The sequence below is a fragment of the Xenopus laevis genome, chromosome 1L, assembly GCF_017654675.1.
Source record: "Xenopus laevis strain J_2021 chromosome 1L, Xenopus_laevis_v10.1, whole genome shotgun sequence".
NCBI classification, from domain to species: domain Eukaryota; kingdom Metazoa; phylum Chordata; class Amphibia; order Anura; family Pipidae; genus Xenopus; species Xenopus laevis.
This window is the reverse complement of record NC_054371.1, coordinates 175,433,848-175,446,053: the sequence shown is the minus strand read 5'-3', so window position 1 is coordinate 175,446,053 and position 12,206 is coordinate 175,433,848. Positions and strand designations below refer to the sequence as shown.

The 12,206-nt window shown below is 36.7% G+C and overlaps 1 protein-coding gene across 2 annotated transcripts in view; it reads left to right on the top strand.

The window, feature by feature from the left end:
- The window catches only part of kntc1.L (kinetochore associated 1 L homeolog), a 97,137-nt gene extending 85,723 nt beyond the window's left edge, over positions 1–11,414 (top strand). For both annotated transcript variants that reach the window (XM_041567596.1, XM_018263080.2), the window contains 8 exons: positions 1,385–1,441; positions 1,538–1,592; positions 2,738–2,801; positions 3,419–3,548; positions 4,279–4,368; positions 7,778–7,923; positions 9,234–9,324; positions 11,343–11,414. In XM_041567596.1, coding sequence (XP_041423530.1) covers positions 1,385–1,441; positions 1,538–1,592; positions 2,738–2,801; positions 3,419–3,548; positions 4,279–4,368; positions 7,778–7,923; positions 9,234–9,324; positions 11,343–11,372 — 663 coding nt within the window. In that variant the 3' untranslated portion in view covers positions 11,373–11,414. The remainder of the gene's footprint in view (positions 1–1,384; positions 1,442–1,537; positions 1,593–2,737; positions 2,802–3,418; positions 3,549–4,278; positions 4,369–7,777; positions 7,924–9,233; positions 9,325–11,342) is intronic.
- The last annotated feature ends 792 nt before the right edge of the window (positions 11,415–12,206 follow it).

The following is a 12,206-nucleotide window of genomic DNA, read 5'->3' as shown; positions in this document are numbered from 1 at the left end:
CAACTCTATTATCTGGCGTGAAGCCCTTTTTTTTTACAAAGTCACACAAACACCATTTTAAATATGAAATGGAGTCAGCTGAGTTCCATAGCATCACACGTAACTTAAAAAAGAAGTAAACCAGCTGTATATCTGGCACTGCTCCTGTTCCTCAGGGTGCTTTGTGTAAAAATAAGTGAATGCTATAATAGGAGGAAAATAGAGGAAGTATATTTGGCACACCTTGGGGAATGCTCTTTGATTGAAACATAAAAGTTATTTACATTACAATATCTTGGATATATTCAATTAAAAATCTTAAATGTAAAAAGTTATAAGCAAACATTTGTATCAGCTCTGATACTGATTAGAAAAGACACAGGGATTTCAATGTTGCCAACGTTTTACTTCTGTTCTCCAGATTGCAACCCTTGCATATACCTAATTTGTAACGCATTCACCTAACCTATAACTGATTCTGGCTATTTATACAGTACATGACAGTGAGTGTTTTGTGGACTCAATTAATAGATGTTTAGTGTTATATAACAGACCAATGTATAGAATGGATAAAGAGGGCACAATGCACCTTGCCTTCCTGTCAAAATTTATTACCACAAGCCTCTTAGGACAGAGACCTGCGACTGCCCCATGAATGCAGAGAAGGCATGCATATAAGCACAGGGCTGGAACTAGGGGTAGGCAGATGAAGAATGTGCCTAGGGCACAACAGTGGGAAGTGGGGTGAGGGCTAGGCATGTACCTCTTTTGTCTGCCTACCCCAAATTCAGGCCCTGAGTGGAGGAACTGTAGCTGGAGGAAATTTGTGCTGTGCAGACTGAGGTGCAAATGCAACTGAGAGCTCCTTGGGTGCCTCCGTGACTTGGCTTATCACTGTTTAGGTATCCCCCGCACCCCTTCACACACCCTAAATGACATGCAAATTACTGATGCAGGCTGGGCCTCTTGCCTACTGCTTGCCCTTCGGCAGGAGGAAAGGACCCCTCCTGTAAGGCGATAAATGTATTGTTATTGCTACTTTTTATTACTCATCTTTCTAGTCAAACCATCTCCTATTCATATTCCGGTCTCTTATTCAAATCAGTGCATGGTTGCTAGGGTAATTTGGACCCTAGTTACCAGATTGGTTAAGATGCAAATTGAAGAGCTGCTGAATAAAAAGCTAAACAATTCAAAAACCTTAAATATTAAAAAATTAAAACCAATTCTTGTCTCAGAATATCAGAACAACCCCTTTAAGCACAGCATAGTCTATACCTCCCAAGACTCATTTAAAAGGACTATCCAGTGTACTATTTTCAGTTTCATCTCTGTTGTATGCACTGCTTTTATTCTTAAGTTATACAATTTCCACTTACAACATCTTCCCTTTTCTGTTTTTTAGATGCATTATCTCAGAAAGGTTCTAGTAGCAATCTCTGGTGTGCATTGTCTCTGGGAGGTATGTATTTTGGCATTTATGCAGCATTTTCTCTATATAATTTTCATCAATAGTTTAGAGTATTTTAATCTTTTGCAACTTGATTCTTGTTTGTAGATACCCAACTTCAGCAGAGCTTGGCGAAGTGCTATTCTGTCACCTTTTGTAACAGGTACATTGCTGTCTTTGGTATTTTGCTATACAAATGTTTTTTATTTTTTGCCTTACTATTCCTTTTAAAATATTTGCATGCCCAATAGCTTAAATTTACCCTGGTGAGTTTTCATATGGCTACCATACTTCTGTCATATGGGCAAAGCAGCTTTAGCCCTATGTAACTGAATGCTTGTTTTCCTAGTCACAGATTTTCCTTTTATACAAGCAACACCAGAATTGGTTAAGTTGCACATATTGTGTCCTGCTACTTAACCCGTTCCCAAATCATTCCATGCTGACAATATGAAAGCTCAGTTTGTTCAGCTTAAATAGAAGCAAAATAAAAATGTGGGGAAAACTGGTAAGGTAAGAGAAAAGAAGCATAAATGATAAGGCAAGATGAGGGAGAATAGTGAAATGGGAGAGTTGGGTTGCAGATAAAGAAAAGAAGAAGGAAGAGGAAGGAGCCCATTGAGGTGTGGGAGAGGAGAGGGTGATGTTGGGTAATGGAAGTAGAGTATAAGAGAAGAAAAACAGAGGATTAAGAAAGGCGTACTTGCGGGGAGAAGGTTAAAGTAAAAGAAGGCTGGTAGTGTGCAAGAAGGATAGAAAAGGCAAGGAAACAAAGTAAAAGAGAAGTACAGAAGATAATCAAGTAAAGGCAAAAGAAATCCGAAGAAAACTACATTGGAGAAGCAAGAGAACTTTTTAAAGCTAACGTCACACTGGACTGAAACTCAGCCTGCTGAAAATCTCAGCCGCTAAGGGGAATCAACCACTTACTTTTCCTGCACCTGGATCTTTTGCATCAGCATGGGTGCAGGCACACACAAATGATTTCAGCACCAAAATGCAAGAATTTACATGTCCGAACCAAAATGCAAGTTTGCATGTCAGCACCGAAATCCACCTGCACCTGAGCCATCACAATGCATCCGGGTGCAGGCAAAGTAGCATAACGTTTGCCTTAAAATCGAGCTATCAGCAGAAAGGGCAGGCAAAGATTTATCAATAGAAGAAATAAAAGGAGCAAAGCAGAGGTCTTCAAACAATGGCAGAATATGGGTGGGGAGTTAAACACTATATTAATATGGACTGAAAAGCATTATAAGATAAGTCATTAAAAAACACTTTTCCCATCTGTTACATTTTCTTTTTTAGCATCATGCCCCCCAAGCCCCTCTCAGATGGAAGAATGCTATGAGTGTTTTGTTGTTCTACTTAAGTAAGTACATTGTGATAAACAAGATACTTTTATGTAACCGTTAAAAAAAAAGTATCAAATGGAGGATATGCTATTTATCTCATCTTGGATCGTGCACCACTGGCTTCGTATTGTTTTGAGTGCTGGTACCGTCGGACACTTTATTGATTATATATATATATATATATATATATATATATATATATATATATATATATATATATATATATATATATATATATATATATATATATATATATATATACAAATTCATTAGGTTTAAGCACTCCCATGCGAATATCCATCAGACCCAGGTGCTATTCCTCGCCAGTTGTATAGAATTGTTTGAATATAGGAATGCACACTGGGATTTAAATCCCAGTGTGCATTCCTATATTCAAACAATTATATATATATATATATATATATATATATAATGTTTGTTTATATTATGTCCCTTAATTTAGTATTTAACACTAAAGGGCTGACTACTGTACTTGCATTAAGATACCCCTACATAATTTGGCCCTCGCTTTTCCTATCAATTTGTTGTAAACTTATTTTGCTATCTGGAAAGTTTCAAAATCATGAAACCATTTTACAGGAATCATTCACATATTTTTGTGTGCATTTTTTAGGTGTCCCGTATTAGCTGATCTGGATGTTGTCGGTATTGCCAAGCAGTATGCACAGATTGATCTTCCGGCTTTTACTTTGGGGTGCCTTTTGTTAATTCCCCACATGGAAAAGAAGGAGCAACAAATTCAGGTAATTCCCAAAAAATGTTTAGAATGGGGAGATTGATCTTCCAGCTTTTACTTTTGGGTGCCTTTTGTTAATTTCCCACATGGAAAAGAAGGAGCAATAAATTCAGTTAATTCCCAAAAAATAAATGTTTAGAATGGGGTGTACTTTCTAAATAGAGATAAATTTAGGGTGAATTTACATCCCCCTCCTTTCAAGGAGAGCTATTCACAGCAAGCATCCACACTTCCACACAATTCAGCTTCCCTCTATTTTCTGTTTAGATAGGTATGCTTTTCTCAATGCTGCTTCCTGTCTAAGAATTAATTATCTATATTTACATCTGTTCTGCCATTCTGTTTAACAGCATGTTGTATTTCTCCTCTTTCTTAGATCAATCTATGGGCCATTCTAGTCTCCTTTGGTAGCAACACTCCTCCTATCACAGGCTCTATTTGCCCCCCCACCTCGAGTGCAGGAACCAATTATACTGTGCCAGGTGCCATTTAACTAGGGTGAAATTATTTGGGGTAAAGACTTTTGTAGCTAAAAGGGTGATACAAAATAGTTTTCTTATATCTATAATTTCGCTATTAATCGAAGGGGGCCCTGATATTGAACCTCAAATGGGGACTGCATTGAATCCACTGTACTATGGTCCCATGCTGCAGATTTTGCCTTCTTAAGGCAGCTTAATGAACATTATAATCATTTCTACAGCTTCATTTTTGTATTTTTATTTTTTATGTTTCAGGGTTTCCTGTCTACATGTAATCCAGAAACTGTTTTACAACAAGTGGCTGACTGCATGAACACTGGTGAAGTGGCTGGCTTTGCTTCTCAGGTAACAGAATCACATTTTACATTCAATCCCTGTAGAGTGCAAAGTATCCTGGTGTCATTTCCCTTTATGAGCTTTACTGACACAATCTTTTTTATATGGGGAAACTCTGCTTCGTGTCTGTAGTCCTCAGGGTCATGTGTAACAAAGATTATTCGAAGAAGGTGGCAGTATGTTGGACATTTCTCACTATACATGGCTGCTGCTTAAAAGACCAGTAACATAGAAAAAAAATGTTTTCATATAACGAAAAAAAAAACACCAAGACACATTTAACTTTAAATTTGCAAAGTCTTTATTAAGAACTAACTTACCAATTCTCTGCTTGCGCTCCTCTTCAGAAATGGCGACAGGGTGACGATCCATCATGCGGCACTCGCCATTAAGTTAAAATGCAGGTGTGCCTTGAAAAGCATCCTGTTCTGCTCAACCCTCCAGCACCTATATTTGAAGGGTTGTTCACCTTTGAGTTAACTTTTAGTATTATGCAGAGAGTGAAATTCTGAGACAATTTGCAATTGGTTTTCATGTTTTATTATTTGTGGTTTTGAGTTATTTAGCTTTTAATTCAGCAGCTCTCCAGTTTGCATTTTCAGCAATCTGGTTGCTAGGATCCAAATTACCCTAGCAACCATGCATCGATTCGAATAAGAGACTGGACTATGAATAGATGAGAACCGGAATAGATAGAAGAGTAATCAAAATTAAAAACTATATAAAATAAATAATGAAGACCCATTTGTAGTTACTAAGAATTGGCCATTCTATAACTTAACTTGTAGGTGATCTGCCCCTTTAACCTATTTCACCACACTATATAAATCTATGTAACCCATAGGTAGTTATTTATCAAAGGTCGAATTGTGAGGTTTTTTTCTACCTCGATTAAACTCAAATGTTTACTTATTTATGAAAAAACCCAAATGTAAAAAACTTGATTAAATGCGATAGGGTGGAAACTCAAATACCTTGAATAGATTGGGTGTTTAAGTGCAAACCACTGAAAAAAAATCTGAAAATCATGAAGGCTGAAAACATCTTCAAATGGTTCAAGGGGCCTCTGCCATTGACTTGTAAATGACCTCAAAAGGATTTAGCTGGAGTATTTTCGGATTCTGACTTTTTGGAGCTTCAGGGCATAATAAATCTCGAAACATTCGTTTTTTTTTTTTTTTATCCCGAAAAATACTCGAGCACAATTCAATCTTTAATAACTAACACCCGTACAGTTGATCTACCAAATACTGATATGAAATATTCTGCTGATTTAATTAAATAAGTTAGCTATTTGACACTTTGCCAGTAGGTGTCACTGTATCATTATTTCATCAAACAATTTTAAAGACCAACGAATAATAGTGTCTTTTAAGAGTATGGGAGGAAAGGAAGAGGAGTTGTACTTCCTTTTGGGAACTGCTACATGCAGTCATTTAGAGAGAATCGATCACTCAAATGCATATGGGGTAAGACCCCCAGGGGAGTCCTCTCTTACTTTAAGTTATCGAACTTGTGTTAGGGTAAGGTCACACTGTGAGATTCGGGGAGATTTAGTCGCCCAGCCCTCTTCTTTGGGGCGACTAATCTCCCCAAACTGTTTTCCCCTATCTTCTGCCTGCTAGAATGGAAAACGCCTGCGGCATGGCACTCATGGCACTTCATTTTTCGAAGTCGCCCAAAGTTTCCTTGTGAGGCGACTTCAGGCGACTTCGGAAAACAAATTGCACAAGTGCCATGCTGCAGGCATTTTTTCATTCTAGAAGGGGAAGAAGAGGCGATTAGTCGCCGGGCGACTAAATCTACCCGAAACTCACAGTGTGACCTTACCCTTATAGGAGTGGGTCTCCACCCACGTACTGCCAGTCAGTAAAGCAAGCAGCCTAAATCTCCAAAAGGAGGTAAGTGGGTTACTACCCTGTACACAAGTAGATGCCTGGCAACCCTGCATAGAGGCCTCAGGGATAAGGATGGTGTTTCTCTATCCCCATTCTACATTCTCTTTGTTAATATATTAGTTAATAGGTTTCATTGAATTATTATCTAGGGGAACATATGTAAACTATAGGGATGACAAATCCTCCCTTTAAAATTAGACTTATATATATAGTCTAGGACAGTGATCCCCAACCAGTAGTTCGTGAGCAACATGTTGCTCACCAAACCCTTGGATGTTGCTCCCAGTGGCCTCAAAGCAGGAGCTTATTTTTGCATTCCAGGCTTGGAGGCAAGTTTTGGTTGTATAAAAAACTCTCTGCCAAACAGAGCCTCAATGTAGTTTGACAATCCACATAGGGGCTACTAAATGGCCAATCGCAGCACTTATTGGGCACCCCAAGAACATTTTTCATGCTAGTGTTGCTCCCCAACTCCTTTTACTTCTGAATGTTGCTCACAGGTGAAAAAGGTTAGGGATCCCTGGTCTAGGAACTGTATCCTGAGTTTATTATTTGTCTACTTACTGCAGACTGCATTGATTCTTATGTAGCCATGACATTGGTTAAATAGATGCACTCTAAAGTAAAACTCTCTGGTAACTCCATGAAGCTCATATGACGCAGCTGACAAACATTTCTACTCTAGGCCATAATGTATTTTTGGGTCCATTTGGCTTCTTTGGGACCAATGTTCTCTAAAGCTATGTCCTCATGAACATGCATACAAATTTTGATTCCAGCACACACAGTAAAGTGTGGTGCACCCATTTTGGGTGAAAACACATAATTGATTTATTTTGCCCTACACGCACTATTTTTTAAAAGTATGCACACGCGCTTAAAAAGGGTGCATACAATAATATTTGTGAACACAGCCAAGAAGACATTAGAGATAACATTGTTTGGGACTTTTGTTCTTTCAACTTAAACACCTCTGTTCACAAAGGCAATACCCAATACTTTCTATGTCTGATGCCCCACTGCGTTATTTTAATTACATAATTAAAATTATTTAATTAATTATATAATTAAATAATTTTAATTACATAATTAAAATGATTTAATTAATTATATAATTAAATAACCCCAGTAGGCTGGTTTTGCTTCCAATAAGGATGAATTATATCTTAGTTTGGATCAAGTACAAGGTACTGTTTTATTATTACAGAGGAAATAATTTTTAAAAATTTGGCTTATTTGGATAAAATGGAGTCTATGGGAGGTGCCTTTCTGTAATTTGGAGCTTTCTGGATAACTGGTTTTCAGATAACTGATCCCATACCTGTAATTGAAGTTATTTACATGAGTATGTTATTTAATGTGTGTAACAAATTAATTAGATAATTATTCAGTGTGCTCCCAAAGTCTCCAAAGTTGTATGTATATGAGAAAGGGGAAAAATACGGTGTATATCAGAGTGTTTGTACAAAATGCCTAATGTTTATAACTTGCCTAATGAAAAAACATTTTTTGGTTTATAGATAAGAGACCTGATATTAAGCAACATAATTGAGAAACATCAGATTGAAAGGTTTGTGAAGACTAAGTACTTTAGTATGTTGAAACGGCAAGCCATCCAATCCGACAGAGTGAGATCTATTGCAGAATGCCTTGCAAACACACATTGGTAGGTTAACTGTTATTAGTGTAACTTTTACAGCAATCTAATTCAACATGCTTGTGATCACCTTTTTTGAAACTGTGTATACTACATTTTTTTTTTATATAACTTTTATTAAATTTTCAATAAAATAAATGGATGCTATTACAAAAGTAAATATCAAACAACCGTGCAGAATACATGTTTGTTGCTTTGTAGCCACATTCAAGTTATAGATGCTTACATACGATATGTGACCTTAGCCACGGTTCAACACATCCTTTTGTGAGTCCCAGTTGCACGGTAACATGCATTTAGCATATGAGTAACTTAAAACAAATTAGAGTAGGAATAGAATAGAGAAGGGTTGAAAGTGAGGATGGGAAGGAAGAGGAGAGGGGTGAATGGATGTCTTTTCCATGTCGTTTGTTGTCTTCTCAGGGCAAATCGCCCTGCACAGGATTTAAGTGTTGGAGGAGGAGGAGGCGAGCTTCTTCTTATCTAATTTATGGATTTTCGTCTGAGTTCTCCCCTGAGGGAGGCTTTGGTCCACCATTTAGTATATCAGAAGGGTGCTAGTAGTTTGTGGTATTTTTGTCCATCAAGTGTGTCTAAATATTTGCTCCAAATATCAAAGAAACAAGAACCCTAGGATTCCTTGTCTTGTAATTCTAGGACCCAATGTAGTTGCATTGTATATAGCAAATTGCATTCCCACATTTGTGTTGAAGGGGGTTGCTCGTTAGTCCAGAATTCCAGGATGGTCTTAACTGCGGTTAATACCATTGTATCAGCAAGTCTGATGTTACCTTTGATAGTGTTGTTAGGGGCTGCAGGGTACAATCCCAGTACAATTTGTGGATTTGTCCGTGTTGTGTTAATGTAGCACAGATTTGCGATTTGTGATAGGACTACATTCCAAAGGGTATTTAGTTTTGTGCACGACCACAGAGCATGTTCTAGTGTGGCATCTGGGTGGTTGCACTTTACGCAGTTAGGAGTCTGAGTTATGCCTATCTTGTGTGCTATTTTGGGCGACACATACGCTCTGTGGAGGAGTCTAAGAGCCACGTCCTGATAGATTTTTTTAACTTTTTGGTGTATACTACATTTTTAAAAGTCTTAAAGAGAACAGTAAAGTGCCTGTTTATGTGGATAACTATAAACATGGAGACAATGATGTTCTAAGCAGCTTATACTGTGTTTCCAGAACAAAAAAATGGAAAGCAAAACCTGCTCATTAGAAGTGCATTCGTAAGCATTAATTGCAGGGAAAAAAAATTTTTGTATATCATATTGGCACCAAAAACTAAATTTTAAATTTTTTTTTTTGTAAGCTGGGATGAGGCTGCCGACCTTGTGAAAGAATATCTTAAGTGCCGTGGAAAACCTATCCAAAAGAATGCAACTTCAGCTGACACTGTAAAGGTACAAGTATTACTAACATAACTTATAGCATCTGTTTCCACAAAATGTTTTTATTGTAAATGTTCTCTTATCTAGAGCTTCATGCACCACTGACCTTCTATGGTTTGCATTGTAAAACCATTAACCTTTTCACTGCCAGCTGCTTTTGATCATCTGTTCACATTAACTGCGAAGCACTCGTGAGAACAATATGTTTACATTAGGTTTTTACATAACAAGGTTGGCTTTACCATGCAAACCCTAATCTGTAAATTTTCTTAGCTTTACCCAGCACATGGCTAAAATGAATGAAAGGTAAAAAGGGAAACATTTTATATTTTGAGTTTGTCATAGAAAACAGTGGAAAATTACTACGGATGCACCGAATCCACTATTTTGGATTCGGCCAAACCCCCTAATCCTCGGCCAAATATGTAAATTAGGGGTGGGAAGGGGAAAACATGTTTTACTTCCTTGTTTTGTGACAAAACGTCATGTGATTTCCCTCCCAACCCCTAATTTACAGTTGCAAATTAAACAGAAAATTTACAGATTAGGGTTTGCATGGTAAAGCATATGCAAATTAGGGTTCGGCCGGGCAGAGGGATTTGGGCCGAATCCTGCTGAAAAAGGCCGATTCTGGAACTGAATCCTGGATTCGGTGCATCCCTAAAAATTACAAAAAAATATTAACTAATGTTCCTTTTCCAGATCCCACCCTGACATTTTTTTTTTAAAAAAAAAAACAACAGAATAAAACAGATAATCACATCACTTTATTGCCACAACCAACTTGTAAAATACATCACTGGTTAGATATTTTAGACTTTTTTTATTATTTTAAAAGCAACTTCCACATATTAGAAAGGCAGTATTTGTCTGGCTGTTTATATTCTTTGCACTGAAACAATATTGGAGAAGAACAAATCTGAGTCAGAAGCAGAGAACAGAAAGGGATAACTAAATACTGCTTTCAGTTGTAAATACACTAAGAAATAACTTCAAACTCATGTATACAGTACAGTAACCAAACACAAAGTAAAATCCAGAAAATACCCTCAAATAGAAAAAATGGTTAGCTGTTATTGCAACAGTTTGGGGCCGATTCACTAACTTCGAGTGAAGGATTCGAAGTAAAAAAACTTCGAATTTCGAAGGTTTTTTTGGGCTACTTCGACCATCGAATGGGCTACTTCGACTCGAAGGATTCGAACTAAAAATCGTTCGACCATTCGATAGTCGAAGTACTGTCTCTCTAAAAAAAACTTCGACCCCCTAGTTCGCCATCTAAAAGCTACCGAAGTCAATGTTAGCCTATGGGGAAGGTCCCCATAGGCTTGGCTAACTTTTTTTGATCAAAGGATATTCCTTCGATCGTTGGATTTAAATCCTTCGAATCGTTCGATTCGAAGGATTTTATCGTTCGATCGAAGGAATAATCCTTCGATCGTACTATCTGCGCTAAATCCTTCAACTTCGATATTCGAAGTCGAAGGATTTCAATATCGAGGGTTAATAAACCCTCGATATTCGACCCTTAGTGAATCAGCCCCTTTGTGTCAAATTGGCTGTTCGAGAAAGAGTTAAAGCCAATATGAGTGAATGCAAGAAAACTGTCATTACTTCTGCTTATGTATTAATAGGAAACTACTATTTAATTTGCTGCTAGCTTTGGTCCACACACATATTCATTATGAAACTGTGTTCCTTTATAGAGGATTGTTTTAAAATGACTGTATGGACATTATACTACAAATTAATAAACGTAATTGCTACAGTCATGAAACCATTTTACCTGGTTTCACATTACTTTATTAGAATCTCTGGTTTTTAAGTTACCTTAGCAGAACAGTAGTATTTAGCAGTGTCAGCTCTTTAATAAGTAAATATATCAAGTTATCTGTGAAAAGTTGTCTGTGCTTTCTAAGTGATATAAAAACCCAAAAAAAACGTAACCATGATTAATACAAGCCATTGTTTTATTCATAATTTTCCACAGATGCTTTTGTTTTATTTATATTTTGTTTTTCCCCCAACAGGCCTTTTTAAATGATCATTCAGATATATAAATGGGAGTATATGTTGGTTAGTCATCCTGTGACAAGATGGTCCAAAAACAACACTTTTGAACGGACATTATATATTGCATTTATTTAAGTGTTTGTCTTTTTAATGTTTTTCTTCTTTTGTCCCAACTATTTCCTGTATATACATAAAAATACGTATAAAATAAATTGAAATGTTTGTGCTAATAAAATGTCTATATGAAATGAATACAATGGGATTCTGCAGAGTGCATATGTTATCTGCTATATATAACCTGTGTTTTGAATGGCAAATTGGAGAGGCTTCAAATGTTTTTTTTTACCTTTCTCTGGATCAACTAGCAGTTAGGCAGGATATATATATATATATATATATATATATATATATATATATATATATATATATATATATATATATATATATTCAGAAAGTACCCGCACTCTTGCCAAAGCTTCCTTGTAGTGGGTGCTTGGTCAAAATATATACAGAATTTTTCAAGAGGGACCAGCAAGTGTTTATTATTATTATTATTCAGCCCCGAAACGTTAGATGCACAGTGATGTGATAATAAACACTTGGTGATTTAAAATAGGGACTGCTGGTCCCTCTTGAAAAATTATATATAGGAGAGAGAGAGAGACTTAAAAGGTTGAACTTGATGGACATGTGTCTTTTTTCAACCTAACTTACTATGTTACTATGGCTGCCCCATGGCTACACACAGCAGCTTATTTACTACATTAGTCTTTCTAAAGCAAACACATCAGTGCATGAAAGCCATCATTATATTTTAATTACTCTACAACAATCTAATTTTTTGTTGTTACTGTTGCTATAATTTAGGCTTTATAGCCAAT